The sequence below is a fragment of the Anolis sagrei genome, chromosome 1 (genome assembly GCF_037176765.1).
Source record: "Anolis sagrei isolate rAnoSag1 chromosome 1, rAnoSag1.mat, whole genome shotgun sequence".
In the NCBI taxonomy this organism is placed as follows: Eukaryota; Metazoa; Chordata; class Lepidosauria; order Squamata; family Dactyloidae; genus Anolis; species Anolis sagrei.
Window position 1 is genome coordinate 293,721,396 of NC_090021.1, and position 18,390 is coordinate 293,739,785.

The 18,390-nt window shown below is 39.4% G+C and overlaps 1 protein-coding gene across 2 annotated transcripts in view; it reads right to left on the bottom strand.

The window, feature by feature from the left end:
- CDIN1 (CDAN1 interacting nuclease 1) overlaps positions 1–17,990 on the bottom strand; it is a 144,404-nt gene extending 126,414 nt beyond the window's left edge. Inside the window, exon 1 of one of the 2 annotated variants that reach the window (XM_060759888.2) lies at positions 17,612–17,990. In XM_060759888.2, coding sequence (XP_060615871.2) covers positions 17,612–17,712 — 101 coding nt within the window. In that variant the 5' untranslated portion in view covers positions 17,713–17,990. The remainder of the gene's footprint in view (positions 1–17,611) is intronic. The other variant, XM_060759880.2, reaches the window with a different exon arrangement.
- Positions 17,991–18,390: the final 400 nt, after the last annotated feature.

Below are 18,390 nucleotides of genomic sequence, written 5' to 3' on the forward strand. Positions count from 1 at the left end.
GGAAAAAGGAAAACCTTTTAGAAACTATATACATGAAATGTCTAATTTATTATGCTGCCTCTTGTAATAAATATTGTCAGCATTGTGACTTATTAGAGAAAATGCACACTTTTAAACTAATATTTTCCAAGAACATTTCTGAACAATTCTGTAGCCTCATTACTCAATTCTGAGGGAATGAATATTTCAGATATTAACTGTATAAGTATCTTTCTATATCTAAAAAATACACTACTGAGAAGAGCTGTAGTTAACCCAGCTTCTTTATGTTTTCATGTTTGATTCTTCCTGCTGATTTTAATCATGCTTGCTTTTATTTGAAAATCCATGGAATTCAACAGAGCATATAAATAGGTACATTTAAGCCTAGTGGCCAAAACCTCTTGTTCAGTTTCTTATGAAAACTATACTGATGAAAATGAAATATACCCATACATGCCTGCCACATGCTCAAATATTAGGGAGATATGTGATTAGGCTTCTTAGTTCAAACACATTTCCATATTTAAATAATGAATTAGTACATTTTGGAAAACTGAAATGGCTTGAAACAGAATGGGACCAAGATTTTCTTTTCTCCACTATTATATGTATCACAGTATTATCATTATATTAAATTATTTAGCAGGTAGACTGTATTGCATTGTAGAGAACATACTAGTTTTTAGTCAACCCTTGTTTAACAAGATAATCCAACAAGCACCATTTTTGTTTATACATGATTTTATGTAACAGTGTCTTTCAATCAACTCAGTATCTCCTAGCTATCCTTCTTAGAAGTGCTACAGTCAGTGCTTTAAAACACTTGAGGAAGCAGTGATCAGACTATGGAAAGGAAATTTTCTTCATTAAATCTACTGAAGCAGATATTAAAAATGCATTTAATATACTGGAGATGGTTGGTGGGCATCAGAGAGTGTGACAGGCCAGTTACTGATGAGCTCCGTCAGACGGCCTTCTCAGCAGGAATCTGTGTCTAAGGCTGCTGAAGGACAGCAATATCTTCCCTTGTTTGTAAGCTCTATTCATCTTCCAAGTATTTACTAAATCACAGGCCTCTGCACACAAACCCTGGGTTTCAGTGCATGCTAACAAATGATGGATGGTCCAGTCAATTCGTTATGTCCTGAAAGCGTGATTTCCTGCCATTCCAATCATCAAACCTCTAGAGCTTTCAGAGCTGATCAGTCCTGGAGAATATATTTTGCAGGCTCTATTAGGAGTAGAGGTTGTTGCCATTAAAGTGTCTAACTTTTTCCCATTGGCTGGAATGAGCTAATGAAGGGAAGAAAAAAGAATAGAGAAAAAACAGCTTGGCTTTCACTGTAAAGTAGTTGGTGTCCTATTTAATACTAAAAGTTGTAAAAAAAGATTTTTGAAGCAATACCATATTGAAAATACATTTAGTTAAGGAACAGAGAATATAACAAGGATTTGTTTGATATGATACATATTTAGGTAGCATTTGATCAAGGAAACATGAAACCCTTATTATGAAACTAAGGCAACTCTAAAGTTTTATTTTTTTAATCATAAAATCCCTTAGGAAGAAATATCTATTTAGGATTTTAAAAATATAGGCAATATAAATGTCCAGAAGCCATATGAATCCCACTAGGTGCAACAAATCATTATCTTTCTTCTAATATTCTGGTAGAAGGATATGTACTACATAATCTAAAATGCCTACAACTTCTAAAAAAAAGTAGGCTTATCTTTTAAGGAAACAATGTGTGTACTTTCAACAACTTCTGTTTTTTAAATCATTATTTTAAGTTAGGTGATAGAAATAGAAAACTTTCCATCAATATCTTCTCTATAAACACACCTGCCTGGTTTTGTATTGTCTATCATATAGATGAGATTATTTCAGCGACAAATAGTAAACAGGAAGCATCTAATATGTCTATTTCTTTGCTTACTTACAAGGTAGGTCCTAGCAAGACCTACTAAAATCCTCCCTATTCTGCCCTGCCATTCACCTCAACCTTGACCTGAAGATTAAACCCACTTTTATTGCACACAAAGGTCATCTGTATTAGGTCAACATTCAAAGTCCCTTGTCAACTGAGGTTGATATATTCCAACCTTTCCTACTCTAATGCATCAAATTTTTCATGGTGAGGTCATATGCTGCAGACAGTGTATTCAGCAATTTATTGTGCCATTGTAATTTAGCACAGAATATGATTGTCCAAAAAGCTGTCACATGAATAATTCTTTTTGCCATGATATGCTGAATTCCATAGCCTGGCAAAGCTAGCAAATCTAGACCCGCATAAATAGTTGTCCCTGAACTGTAATGCAAAATTACAACTGTTATATTGGAGGCTTTAGGTCAAATAGAGTGGGCATAACAGTATTTTAAACTACAGCAACTCCATACCAGTCATCACATGTGTGTTAAATCTCTAATGCCCAATAAAATTAGCCATTGAAATCTGAAAGCATCTGTCTCAGTTATGACATTAAGGTTTTCAGAGTAATTGATTATCAAACATTAATAACAATGGTTATGACTATTAACAATACTATATGGCAATAATATTGGAAGCCAGTGTGATATATACCGTAGTTCAGGTGTTGGACTGGGAGTCCGGAAACCAGGGCTGAAATCACCACTAAGCCATGGAAAACCACTGGGTGACCTTAGGCAAATCACACTCGGCCTTAGGGAATGGCAGAGGCAACCCCCCTCTGAATAAATATTGTCAAGAAATCCCTCTGATAATTAATGACTTCAAAGGACACAGCAACACTATGGTGTAGCAGTTTTAATGGAGACCAGGGTTTGAACCCTTGCTCAGCCACAGAAACACTAGGTGACCTTGGACAAATCACATGCATTCAGCCTCAGAGGGGTCAACGCAAATGGCAAACCCCTCTGAACAAATCGTCCCAAGAAAATCCCATGATAAGCCATCCTAAATTAGAAACTACCTGAAGGTACACAACCACAATGGAAATGAAACAGAATATGGAAAAAGTACCAAAAGGAATAAAGTATAAAGAAATTGCCTGAAAATGATAAGATCATTTTCTGACCAACAAGAACAAAGCATACGGAGCATAATATAATGACAAACAAGAATAAATAATAAGCATATTGATTTATTTATTATGTAACTGGTCACTGTGACCCATACTCATGCAACTTTCCAGTTGGGTTACTGCAATTCGTGTGAGGCTGCTATTGAAGGCAACTGGAAAACTCTGACTGGTGTACAATATTGTTGCCACAGTTGTAACTAGTAAACTCAGGTTTTGGGACTGTTTGCTTTTGGATGTCATTCAAAGTATTGACATTTACCTTTAAAACACTGAGGCCTAAAAATCTAATAATGCACTATGTACTGTATCAATTTAAGAGAATTTAAGTCTCTTCTCATTTCGAGGGAACGAAGTATCCATGTAAATCCTGGATGCAAAAAATGGCTACTGGATTCCAGCTTCACTATCCTGAATTAAGGTTTTATTTAATATGCTCTGTCTAGGCAGGTGAAATATAAAAACTCATTTAAATATATTTAAAACAAATTTCATTTAGAAAGTTCTTTATTAAAATCTAAGCTAAAATGTAAACTGCATATGTATCAAGTATATCTTTCAATAATTTACACTCTGATACATAGTGTCAGACAGCTGGAAAGATTTAAAGTATTGTTTGCACCAGGACTGTACAGATTTAAGTACTCGTTATCCAAAATGCTTTGGACCCAAATGTTTTGGATTTCAAATTCTGAATGCCTGTATTTGCATATATGCACACAATCAGGTATCATGGAAATGGTACCCAAGTCTAAATATGAAATTAATAAAACCTTCATGTAGTCAGAAAGAAATTTTATTCAATTTTTAAAATAGTTTTAGCATGAAACGAAGTTTGTGTACATTCAAGCATCAGAAAGCAAAGGTGTCACCCATGTCAACAATTTTGGATTATTATTATTTTTGTTATTTTCTGCTCGGTATATACCAAACTTATGTCAGATAGATATGAAAATTTTATAGCTTCATTAAGTATTTAAGCACATTTCATTAATTGAAAACTTATCAGTTATTCTTTTCATTAAAATAGCATGCTTTTACAGACTCTCAACCAACAATATATTGCCCTTTAAAAAACAGTAATGTATAAACACCTACAAAGCAACCTTCGCCCATGCCAACAGCACCATGATAGTGTTATTCACAAAGTTGTGAGAATAGTAGGAGGATAACAAACATATTCATTAAAAGGAAAGTGAGAACTCAACATATGTGATATGGCAGTTACTGTTCAAACTTTAGAGACACAACTTCAGTAAGAACAGAAACTAATTCTGAAAGAAGGTATTTCACACTTCGCAGCCTTGAGTCACCAAATTGTGGGAAACAAATTATGTTAGCTAAAGAGGTACATTTATGTGTCCCGGGCCACTGTAGGATTATAGTAATGCTGAAATAATTTTCAGAACAGCTGCATTTGTAACCTCTTCGGTATCAAATAATGGAACGTTTTCTTCAGCTTATGCTAGAAAGGGGATCTCTCTCCAGTTTGGGGTTTTTTGGGGGTTTTTTTGGGGGGGGGGGGGATCTAGAACTCACTTTTTTCTGAATCAGTGCCTATCCTATAAAAGTCCAATTTTCCTTCTAATCAGCTCACTAATCCCCAAAAGCATTCAATCTCTACCCCAACCTCTATAAAACCTTCCCTCTCTCCACTTTCTCATCTATTTCACTAGTGATAGTGGTAGAAGCAATAACGACATGTGGACAGAAAAGAGGGTTGAGACTTGTAATTCTCCTATCAAATAGTATGGAAGCCCCTGTTTTTTTCTTAAGTTTGAAAAGCATCCTGTACTTTGAAAGTTTCTCCTCTCTTTTGACATTTTGTAAAATTAAGATCCTATCAAGGCCTCGGGATAACAGAGCTCTTCTTATTTTACTAGTGGATGTGGGACATATTCAGTATGAACTAGAAAAATCAAGCATTTCAGAAGAAACATGTATGAAACATGAGAGCTGCAGGATTTTAACATGCAAATTCTTGAGCCCTGCTTACACAATATATTCATAAACTGAATACTGTATTTCATTGAACCTGACACACTTTTTGCCAATGCTTCTTTTAGATCTTTTAGGATGGATACGAGAGCTGGATCATAAGGAAGGCTGTGCACAGGAAGATAGACGTTTTTGAACTGTGGTGTTGGAGGAAAATTCTGAGAGTGTCTTGGACCGCAAGATGATCAAACAAGTCCATACTCCAGGAAATAATGCTCAACTGCTCACTGGAGGGAAGGATATTAGAGTCAAAGATGAAGTACTTTGGCCACATAACGAGAAGACAGGAAAGCATGAAGAAGATAATGATGCTGGGGAAAATGGAAGAAAAATGCAAGAGGGACCAACCAAGGGCAAGATGGATGGATGGTATCCTTGAAGTTACTGGCTTGACCTTGAAGGAGCTGGGTAGCGACCACCTTTGGGAGCTCTGGCGTGGGCTGGTCCATGAGGTCACAAAGAGTTGGAAGCGACTGAAAGAATAAACAATAGGATAGAGTAGGTTCCCACCTTTCAGCACTCTATACAAAAAAGGGGACTGTGTGTGTGTGTGTGTGTGTGTTAAGGCTCAGTGTTTACATTGACTCAAGGATAAGCTGACCCAAGTGTTTCAAATTAATTTTGACTACAATTTATAGACTTATGCACAAGTATATACAGTAGTTTTCAAAGAAAATGTTCATGTTAAAACCACTGATACTAACCAAGTACTGTACTGCAACGTACATCTTTAGAATAAAGCAACATTCTGAAGCTTCTACTGATTAGGATCTTGTTCCAAAGTCACAGTCCATTTGCTGGCTTAGTTCAATGTAGCTTGAAGAGCAAGTCACATTTTACTTATTGGTTTTTCTTATGAATGTTATTGGCAAAACAAACTATATAATATAGCTTTCATAAATTATGGAATTCTGTAGGACTGGGAAGTAAGACAGCGCCTTTTTTAAAAGAACTACTCTTTCGTTAGCTTGCTCAAGCAGGCACATATGAAATAATCACAATTACTTCAGCAGGTGACATTCCACTAAGTTGTGTTTGTATCATATTAAGATTTACATTCAATTTAAATAAATACTAAGATTAATAAAAGCAAAGAAATTTCATCAAAGATACCGCAAAAATTGTAGCATAGTGTTCAGATACTTGTACTGTGATGTGGAACCCTTCACGCTATACAACGATATCACTATGGTTGCATTTTAACTACCATGACTCATCCTATGGAATTCGGGAGATTGTAGTGCAGTGAGGAACTAGAGCTGTGACTCAGAATTACAAATAACTCTCCCTAAACTTCACATCTTGGCTGGCACAAGATGTTGCCAAGACAACTGAAGCAGAATCATAGTATTATAATTGTGCAGTGCGAAAGAACCCTGAGTACATCTATGAAGCCATAGATTGCTTGATATAGCTTAGTTTATTGTAAGAGAATATACTTTATTGCCTCCTCAATTGTTGAAAGCCAGTGTCAAATCTTGAAGTAGGATAAGGATATTCAGGTCACATCTAAATGATAGAATTAATGTAGTTTGACATCACTTACCTGTCATGGCTCAACACTATGGAAGCATGAGAGTTGTAGTTTTACAAGTTCCTTACCCTTTTCTAAAAAAGTGCTGGTACCTTGTCAAACTACAACTCTCATGATTCCATAGCATTGAGCCATGGCAGTTAAAGTGGTGTCATTAATTCTAAAGTGCAGATGCTCCCCTAGTCTCAAATCCACATAATGGATGGCCTTGGAAATAATTGTCTCCGAACTCAGCTATGATTGTTTTGGAATAAAAAAGTCTACCGAATTTGAGACTACAGAGTCTTGATTGTGGGCTTCTGATAAGCTTTCTTTGCCACTGTGAGATCAAAATCCTCAGCCAGATAGCCCTTTGGCATTCTTATACACTCAGTCCACAAGTTACGAACAAGCTAGGTTCTGTAGTTTTGCTCTTAAGTTGAATTTGTATGTACGTTGAAATAGGTACATTTTTAAGTGCAACTCCAGCCAAATATATATAGCTTTGGATAGCACATGGAAAGGGTAACAAACACCCTTGTGGTGTTTGTTTTGCTGTCTGTGCCCCTGTTCGGAAGATTTCACCTCACTTTCTGTCCCTGTGATCATTAGATATTGAAAAATTTGTCTTGTTGTGGAAACAAAGATTTGTGATAACACTGCAGAGGGAGACACCTTTTCTCCATGATAAATCTTTCACGAGTGAATTTCCTTTCCTAGGGGTAGAATTCTCTGACTTCCTGCTGTCTCACCCCCATTCTTAACTATGAGTACTTTGCAAGTCAGTTGTTTGTAATTTGGGAACTGCCTGTATGTGTTTCTCTGTAGTCCTTGAAGAAAAGTGGGATACAAAATCAATAAATAAAGACTATCTTCCCCACACCACAAAAAAACCCAACCCTCCTATAAACTGCACGTATTTTGTTAATATCTTAATATAAATTCATTGCATTGGGTGCAGGCTGCCAAAGAAGCTAGAATAATTTTAAGGTAAAGGTAGTCCCCTGACATTAAGTCCAGTCATGTCTGACTCTGGGGTGTGGTGCTCATCTCCATTTCTAAGCCGAAGAGCCAGCGTTGTCCATAAACACCTCCAAGGTCATGTGGCCGGCATGACTGCATGGAGCACCGTTACCTTCCCACCTGAGCAGTACCTATTGATCTACTCACATTTGCATGTTTTCGAACTGCTAGGATGGCAGAAGCTAGGCCTGACAGCGGAAGCTCACGCCGCTCCCCGGAATCGAACCTGCGACCTTTCGATCAACAAGCTCAGCAGCGCAGTGCTTTAACCCACTGCGCCACCGGGGGCTCCAGAATAATTTTACTTACTAATTAATCAGTATGGTATCTCACTATCTGTAGTGAAATGGTCATATGGCAATGCATTTCTTCTTTTAAAAAGAAGTGGAGGAAAAGTTAGCCACACACTGACATGGCAACTAAATGAGAGGAAAATGTTATGTCTAAAAGTGAGGTTCCAGATTGTCTACTCCACTTATATATGTAGAATATTTGTCTGTTATTCACAAATTTCCAGACGACTGTTTTGTTTTGAACATAGCAAGCTTCATTTGACTGCCAATACAGTTTTAATATGAACTGAAGATGCTGATTAATCTTAAATATCTTAGAATTTAGTAGCTGAAGGAGTGCCCTTTCATCTTTATGGATGCCTGAGAAGTGGAAGCCAAAGAGAACAATACATTGTTGTTCAATTTGGGAAGCAGCCTTCTCTAGTATAGCACTCCCATTTGTGGAATAATCTCTCCTTGGAGGTCTGGATGATGCTGACAGTAGTTTCAATCTAGTGCCAAATTGAAACATGGAATATCAATATGCTTTGGGCCCTGATTTCCCCCCAAAAGTGATCTATATGGTTTCTGCTTTAATCTTTTTGACCATTTTAACAGGTTTTAATGGTTCAATGTGCTTTGATTCTGCTTAAATGAGGTTACTTTTTGAAAATCTAAATAGTTTTACACTATTTTATGTGTCATTTGCCTTGACATTCCACAAGACAGGGTACGGTTGAAGTATTTTAGTAAATCAAGTAAGTAAAAACAAAGATAGAGTATTACAGGCAATAAGTAAGAGTTTTATTACAGTCCATGGACCCACAACTGTTAAATAAATTATAAACATACAGGAGTTTACAGATCCCTTGTAACCGGGGAAATATACTATACAGACGCATACTACACAGTGTCAGGTGATACCTTGATCGGAGACTAAGCTCTCTTTCACTTTGTGAAGGTTAATTATATGTAAAATACAGAATGAATCACCAAAAGGAATACAAATCTGGACTTATTTTATAAATGCCAGTAACTGAAGAAAATCCAAAAGGGTTGATGCTATTCTACTACACTGTATAATATCCACCAAACAGAGTAAACGTAATTATTAAACAATGCAATTATCTTATGTGGCAGAAGATTCTGAAGAACCTGAAGGCTGCATAGATATACCAATGATCTTAATTGCATCTTACACTAAACCATGTTTTGGCATAACAACAAGGTGCATAACTGTGTTTACAGACTTGTATGTACGGTATTTTCTTATTTTCCTCCAGCACAACCACAAGGAAGAATGTGGAAACTTCAGTCTTCATTTTAAATAAATTCACAGCTTTTTCCAGAATATGCCGTATTTTCTGACACAGAACAGGAGTGAACAATCAATGCAGCTAATATTAGATAGGTTTCCATTTTCCTCTAAAGAAGGCTGTTTCCTTGGCACGTTCCACAAAGTTGTATTTTGTATGACATTTTAAATACAAACATCAGTTTTGTTCCATCAGAAGCTATAGAAGGCAAAGTTCTGCCTATGCTGAACTGTCCCAAGAAGCTTCAAGATTAATTTGATTTAAAAGGCTTCAGAAGCTTTCAAAGGAGAGTTGGTGGTTTCAGGTCATTTCCTAATGGACAGCTGCATTTATCATAAAACCATCAGGATTTCCACCGTTATTGGCAATTTCTCATCCGCATACAGATACATTATTTTCATTTTATAGTCTAGGTATATTCATGGAGTTTATTCAGGATGGGATTGTATATATCCTCTTAAGTTTCAGATCTGGGGATGCATGGATGTACCCAAGAAAAGAAAATAAATAATACTGTTTTCCTCAAATATGTATGACCTCTTAGTTTATATCTCTTATAAAACTTATTCATCAGTTACCAGAGGATTTCATTTGACTATCCTGGTTTAATACATATATTTCAATATATTCACATTTTACCAAAATCTCAAGTGCTAACAATTTTTATGATACAAAAATCAATACAATTTCACTAATGGCAAGAAAATTTACAACTTAAAAAGAGAAGCAACTATATTTTATATAAAGGCCATCTTTAACATTTTCTACTTTTACTTTGTAAATCTGAAATACAGCATAGTCCATGTTTCAGAACCAAAATGGCTGCTAAAGTAATATACTGCAATGCATGCTATAAGTGATTAAGAATGTAAAGATATGTTGACAAGAATTTGTACTAAACAATCTCAGCTTAATTTGCCTGTGGTTCCTCTTCTATAAGGTAAAACACAGTGGTTTAATTTGGAGAATACCTGTTTGAAATGGAAGAAAGAAAGTCTATCTTTCACTTGTATTTTTGTTCATTGATTTGTTATTTGTTTATTGACTTCTTCCCAATATTATATCCAAGGCATTTGTTTCTTGTTGAACAGCAGGGAGCTCTCTTACTCTCACATTATAGGCCTCTGTGTCTGTTTCTCTGCCAGAAGCAAAGAAGTCTAAAAGGGACACAATAATTTATCTGTCCCATGAAAAAACCCTGTGAGGCCAGCTCTTCCTCCTCTTCTTAATCTGAGCTGGAATAGAGAGCTCTTCGTGGATGGAGAGGAAGCCTCCTAAACAGTCCCTGCAGTCTCCTTCCATCACCCTGTTAGAACCTGATGATTTCAGGACCTTACTGAAAAAAAGTCCAAGAATCCAGGTAAGCACCATTGTTTACTGGAAGATGTATCTTAACCAGGTAGAAGCAACAGAAAAGCTGCCATCCATTCCAAAATTCAACTGTTATTCCATTTTTTTCTCATGCCCAAATGAAATGGATCACAGAGAATTTTTCTGAATCTAAGAAAGGTTACTTGGTTTATTAGATCTCACTGCTTCTAAATGAAAAGTCTTAAACATCCTGGAAACTCTCCAACCACAAACAATCAAGCACCAATTCATCTTACTTTCATATCCTTTCTTCACTTCTCCTTGGCCTGAGAAGGGTTCACAAATATCATAGTGGCATTGGTGGCAGCCTGTAGGGAACTTCATCTTCATATTTATCCCTATTCGGATAATATATTAATCTTCTCCCAGTAGGGAGCCACAATGTCAAGAAGATTCTCTCATCACCATGGTTTTCAGGCAAATTAAGAGAATACAACTCTTCCTTTTTCAAACCATTTCAATTACCCACATCAACATCCTATGAGACCAAGTGTCCTTGCCTTGAGTGAAGACCTGGTAAATTTCCAATGCCCTTACAAAAATTTGGGCACTGTTTCAAGCTGGCACATCTCCACAACAGACTGCAAGACTTCATCAATGGTTTGTCCTACTGCTTTAAGCAAGGATCACCGAGAAAATATACCTAATCTCCACTTTCTCAAGTGGTGGACTTCTCAAACACCAAGAAGGACAGACTCTTTATGCAAGGATCGCCGAGAAAATATACCTAATCTCCACTTTCTCAAGTGGTGGACTTCTCAAACACCAAGAAGGACAGCCTCTTTATGGTCCTCTCTTGGTCTAGGCAGATGGGAGAAGACGCAACTTATCCAGTAAAAACTGGATAAAACTGAAGGCAGCCATATTGATTCTCCTTTCTTTCTCAAGTCTGGAACAGGATCAGGCAGTTCTCATCATGGCCACATAAATCATCAGCCATGAAGGTAGTACCAGGTCCTTTTCTCTTCTGGAAGAGGCATCTTTGTTACTCAGCTGGACAGAGCTTCATCTCAATAGAGGTTGTACATCTCCATGGATGCCTGAACTCCAAGTAGCTCAATCTGGCTTACATATCTATTTATTCATATTTTCATTAATTTATTCATGTATAGCCCACTTTTCCTGACAAATGGGACTCAAGCATCTAATAACATATTTAAATCAACATAAATCCAAAATTATACAAGAGTATTATCTAAGCTGGAAATTGTTGTCCAAAAGGTTTTTCAAGTTCTTCCCCGAAGTCACTTTCAGTCATATTGCAAGGAAGATATGGGCAAGCTGAAAGTCAACAGGGAGTCAACATAGTGCAGTGGGGTGGGTGTTGAACTAGGATTCTGGGAGACTGAGGTTCAAATATCCATTCAAGCATGACTCCCTCTGCGGAGGTTGAGATAGGACAGGCTATAAATGCCCTAAATAAATAAATAAATATTGTGAAGGGAGGAGTTGTGCAAGCCTGATTGGTGCCAATAAATCATGGCTCAAGGAATGCTGTGAAGGGAGCCTACAGGAGAAAAAGGACACAAAAGAGATTTGCCTTCAACGCAGATAGATATGGGAAATGATTATAAAAAGATAGTGGAAAGTGCAGAGATATGGGACAGATTGCAGAGAGGGGGAGAAGATGGCCTAGACATAGGGACAATACTATAGAGTGATCGTGGGAAAATGGTCTAGACATATGGACAATACTACAGAGAAACTGTAGAAAAATGGCCTTGAGATACAGAAAAATGCAGATGGGGAAAGATGATATAGGAACAGGGAAAATGCAGAGATAATAAGAAAGATTGTGTAGAGATATTTAAAAAAATGAAGAGATAGACACAGAGTAATAGAAAGCTGTAATAGAGACAGAAGAGTGAACCATGGAGAAGAAATGAACAGGGTTTTGGAGGACTGTGAATGTTATTATTTATATATATATTTATTTCCCACTTTTCTCCTGGGACGAGACTCAATGAATGAGAGGCCTAGACTGAGATTGTGTTCCAATGGAAGCTGGAGTAACAACAGTTTGCAGTCCATGCAGTGTTTTTTTAATGTTGTGAGCTGCTTTGTATCTCAATTAAAAAGATAAAAGCAGGATATAAAAATATGACAATAATATAGCAGACGCTCAGATAACCAGCACTCATGGAGATTGGTAGATGGTTGAAAAACATAGTTTATGGTTGCTTGAGATGTACAAAGAAAAGCAGGCATAATACTATACCCCATACCCTACCATGCTCACATCAATATTGAAATGCAATAATTAAAAGCAAATTAAAACAAACTTAAGTAAATGTATTACAATTTTACTGTTTTACAGTATTACAGAAAGATCTTTTTTTTAAATTTAAAGTACTATTTTAAATGTTTTGATTGCTTGAGAGTTCTGGTTGATTGAGTTCCATTTAACTGAGGCCCCATCTACACTGCCCATTTAATGCACTTTGAAGCTAGTGGTCAGACAACGAAATCCCACTAAAGCGTGGAACAGAAAGCCATTGCTGTACATCAGGGCTTTCTGTCATCACCATCCGGGCCTCAAACTGGCTCCAAGATTTCCTATGTATGCACAGATATATGCATTAAACTACATTAAATGCCCAGCATAGACAGGGCCAGATAGTCTCGTGTAATAACAAGAAAAAATGCCTATGAACCAAAGGTTCCCTCTTTCCACATTTCCAAGGACATGCACTTTCTCGATTTTTTTTTCAACAGATCTATGAACCAGAATGAAGCCTTACTTAGTTCAATTGATCCCCTCCCCCACAGGCGTCCGACAGCAGGCATAGACAAACTTTGGCCCTCCAGATGTTTTGGACCTCAATCCCCATAATTTCTAACAGCCTAGTTGAAGTTCAAAACCCCTGGAAGGTCAAAGTTTATCCATGCCTGATCTACAGTCAAATGAATGCAGCTTGACACCGCTTTATTTATATTTATTTATATCCCATGTTCTCTCTCAAAGTGGCTCACAATCATAAACATTACAACTTAAAATATACAAATATGCAATAAATATATATATAATTATATATTATATATTATCAGTAGTATTATATTTAATATATTAGTATTATTATATTACAATACTATTATTATAAATTATTATATTGTATTACAGTAGTCTCGCTTAGGAGCTATGTGGCATCTCCATAATGCTCGGAGCTTCCAGACCCAGCTATCATACTATTACCGGTAGTATTAACACACTACCAGTATATTATACTATTAGTATTATACTATTAGCTTTCCTGGCTATGGAAGTTGTAGTTTTACAAGATCCTTGAAGTTGTAGTTTTACAAGACAATGCAAGATACTCCATTTAGGCAGAAAAATGAAATGCAAAGAAACAGAATGGAGACGCATGGCTCGAGAACAGTACGTGTGAAAAAGATCTTGGGGTCCTTGTGGACAGCAAGTTAAACATGAGCCAACAATGTGACGCAGCAGCAAAAAAAGCCAATGGGATTTTGGCCTGTATCAATAGGAGCATAGTGTCTAGATCGAGGGAGGTCACACTACCCCTCTATTCTGCCTTGGATAGACCACACTTGGAATATTGTGTCCAATTCTGAGCACCACAAATGAAGAGAGATATTGACAAGCTGGAATGTGTCCAGAGGAGGGCAACGAAAATGATCAAGGGTCTGGAGAACAAGCCCTATGAGGAGTGGCTTAAAGAGAGGGCATGTTAGCCTGAAGAAGAGAAGGCTGAGAGGAGACATGGTAGCCATGTATAAATATGTGAGAGGAAGTCATGGGGAGGAGGGAGCAAGCTTGTTTTCTGCTGCCCTGGAGACTAGGACGCAGAACAATGGCTTCAAACTACAAGAAAGAAGATTCCATCTGAACATTAGGAAGAACTTCCTAACTGTGAGAGCTGTTCAGCAGTGGAACTCTCTGCCCCGGAGTGTGGTAGAGGCTTTTTCTTTGGAAGCTTTTAAACAGAGGCTTGATGACCATCTGTTGGGGGTACTTCGAAGGCAATTTTCCTGCTTCTTGGCATGGGGTTGGACTGGATGGCCCACGAGGTCTCTTCCAGCTATATGATTCTATGAAGGAGCGATGCGGCATCTCTGTAATGCTCGGAGCTTTCGGACCCAGCTATCAGACTGTTACAGTAGTATAACACACTACCAGTATATTATACTATTCGTATTATACTATTAGCTTTAGCTGCCTATGGAAGCTGTAGTTTTACAACATCCTGGGCTGGAGGTTTAGCACAGCTGGTAAATCATCAGCAATTATAAGATAGATCACCAAAAGGTTGCAAGTTTGAAGCCCCGAGTTGGCGTAAGCTGCCAACTGTTAGCATAGCTCATTGTTTACCTAAGCAAGTCAAAAACAGCTTTAGCTGTGATTAGAGAAATTAGGTACCACTAAAAGTGGAGGAGGTGTTGTACGACACCATAAAGAAAGAAGATCAGAAAATGCTGGGTGACCAAAAGGAAGGAGGAAGTCCTGACGGCTCTTCGTCAATCAGGATAAAGCAATAGCACCCCCTGGACTCAAGCCCAACCTTCTGTGGCACCAAAAACAGCTGAAACAAACCACCTCCTTCTGTTCTGTTCTGTTCTGTCTGTCTGTGTATTGTCTATACCAGGGGTCCTCAAACTTTTTAAACAGAGGGCCAGGTCACAGTCCCTCAAACTGTTGGAGGGCCAGATTATAATTTGGGGGGAAAAAAGAACTAATTCCTATGCACACTGCAAATATCTTATTTGTAGTACAGTAACAATTAAAAACAATACAATAATTAAAATGAAGAACAATTTTAACAAATATAAACTTATTAGTATTTCAGTAGGAAGTGTGGGCCTGCTTTTGGCTGATGAGATAGGATTGTTGTTGTTGTGTGCTTTCAAATCATTTCAGATTTAGGTTGACCCTGACTGAGGGCTGGGTAAATGACCTTGGAGGGCCGTATGGGAAGTGTGGCCTGCTTTTGGCTCATGATATAGGATTGTTGTTGTTGTGTGCTTTCAAGTCGTTTCAGACTTAGGTTGACCCTGAGCAAGGGCCGCGTAAATGACTTTGGAGGGCCGTATCCGGCCCTCGGGCCTTAGTTTGAGGATCTCTGGTTTAGGGTAAGGGTTTAGGCTTATGGTACAGTTCAAGGTTAGGGTTTCACCATTAAAGAACTCTTACATTCCTTCTATATTATCTGTCTCCAGCCTGGCTTACATTAGCTGAGTCTCTCTTGCGCAAACAGCGCTCTCGAAGGAGTGATGTGGCATCTCAGTAATGATCGGAGCTTCCAGACCCAGCTATCATACTATTACCGGTAGTATATTATATACTACAAGTATATTATAAGTACACTACAAGTACACTACAAGTATATTATACTATTAGTATTATACTTTATATTAGGTAAAGGTTGTCCGTAGACATCTCCAAGGTCATGTGGTCGGCATGACTGCATGGAGTGCCATTACCTTCCTGCTGGAGCAGTACCTATTGATCTACTCACATTTGCATGTTTTCGAACTGCTAGGTTCGCAGAAACTGGGGCTGATAGCGGAAGCTCACGCTGCTCCCTGGATTCGAACCTATGACCTTTCGGTCTACAAGCTCAGCAGCTCAGCGTTTTAACCCACTGCGCCACCGGGGGCTCCCCATACTTTACATTATATTTATTCTAGATTTATTATATGTTATATAATAGCTTTAGCTGCCTGTGGAAGTTGTAGTTTTACAAGATCCTTGAAGTTGTGGGGGTTTCTTTGTTATGCATTGTTTATTTTACAGCAGATACATAGTATTCAATACAGCCTACCATAATTTAACTTTTGGCATCTACTGGTTATTTTTATGCTTATACGTATTATCTATCTCTCACCACAAGAAGCACTGTCTGAACATTAAGCAAAAAGTGGGCGCTAGAAACAAAACATACGAAAGCTGACTAGCACAAACTGGGGATCACAACCATACACAGTGAAGACATTTGCCCTTGCGCTATGCTACTCTGCTGCTGAGTACACATGCCCAGTGTGGAACACACAGTGGATGTGACTCTTAATGAGACATGCCGCATTACCACAGGGTGTCTGCGCCCTACACCACTGGAGAAATTGCACTGCTTAGCCGGTATTGCACCACCTGACATCCGCCGGGAAGTAGCAGCCAATAGTGAAAGGACCAAGGCAGTGACATCTCCAGCTCATCTCTTGTTTGGGTATCAGCCAGCACGTCAACGACTTAAATCAAGACATAGTTTTCTTAGATCTACAGAGACACACGCTGGAACACCTCAGCAAGCGAGAGTCCAAAAGTGGCAGGCCCAAACCCAGCACCTCAATCCGTGGGTGATACCAGATGAGAGACTCCCCCCTGGGCACACAGAGGATTGGGCGACTTGGAAGGCGCTGAACATACTACGCTCTGGCATCACGAGATGCAGAGCCAATCTCAAGAAATGGGGCTACAAAGTTGAATCCATGACATGCAAGTGTGGAGAAGAGCAAACCACTGACCACCTGCTGTAATGCAACCTGAGCCCTGCCACGTGCATGATGGAGGACCTTCTTGCAGCAACACCAGAGGCACTCCAAGTGGCCAGATACTGGTCAAAGGACATTTAACCAACTACCAAGTTTGCAAAATTTGGTGTTTTTGGGGTTTTTTTGTTTTGTTTTTTTTTAATCTGTTTGTTTGTTTTTTTCTGTTAGAAATGTAACACAATGGTCTGGTTGCTGATGACACGATAAATAAAATAAATACCACTGTGCTCCCCTCCCTCCTCCCTTGAAGTTGTAGTTTTACAAGATCCTTGCCGAAGAATGCTTGTGCCCCACCAAACTACAAATCCCAGGCAGTTCAAAGTGGAGTCCAACTGCATGGATTCTACTGTGCAGATGCACCCCTTTCCTTGTCCTATTCGCCGTCTCTTCTGCATCCTAGGCCTTGAATTGCACTCACTTCGTGATAGCCAGACACACCAAAGCAGGCCCCCTCCACCCTCGAAAGCAGCTGTCTGGGCCTCTTCCTGGAAGGAAGGAGGGAGAGCGAGAAAGGGGGCGGGGAGCAGAAAGGGGCGGAGCCACCACCGCGGCCCACTCACCTGGGGAAGCGGGCCTTCAGCTGCTTCAGGCTCTGCCTGGTGGGGGCCACCTGGGCCAGGAAGAGGGCCACCTCTCCGTACTGGGCTTTGCTCAGCGGCATGCCTGCCTGCCTGCCTGCCTCCCACAAGCAGAGCGCAGCACACAGGGAAGCACCAAAGGGCAGACAAGGACTACTTTCTTCCCTTCCCCCGCTGCTTGCTTCCCGGCATACAGCCCTCGATGGCTCGGCCTAAGGAGCGGGGCAAAGCCTAGGCAGCCAAGACATGCCTGTTTCGAAAAAGGGCCTTGGCTCTCGGCTTCCCGCCCGCAGAAGGGCAGAAACCAGCGCCGCTCATGCGCTGCTCGGCGGCTCCGCCTTCGCCGTCGCGGAGGAAACGAAAGCGACGCTTTGGGCGGGAAAAGTCTCTCTCAACTGGAATGAATGGAAAGGAATGGCGGGGGCGGGCTTTTCGCCTCGCTTCCTTCAGCAACCCAAAGTGTCCTCCTCCCCTCTTGCTACGGGACTGTCCCAGCTCCAGTTTCTCTTTCTCCAGTTGGACTGCAACTCCCACCATTCCTAACAGCCAGGCATGGGCCAACTTGGGCCTTCCAGGTGTTTTGAACTGCAACTCCCACCGTTCCCAACAGCCAAGCATGGGCCAACTTGGGCCTTCCAGGTGTTTTGGACTGCAACTCCCACCGTTCCCAACAGCCAAGCCAACTTGGGCCTTCCAGGTGTTTTGGACTGCAACTCCCACCGTTCCCAACAGCCAAGCATGGGCCAACTTGGGCCTTCCAG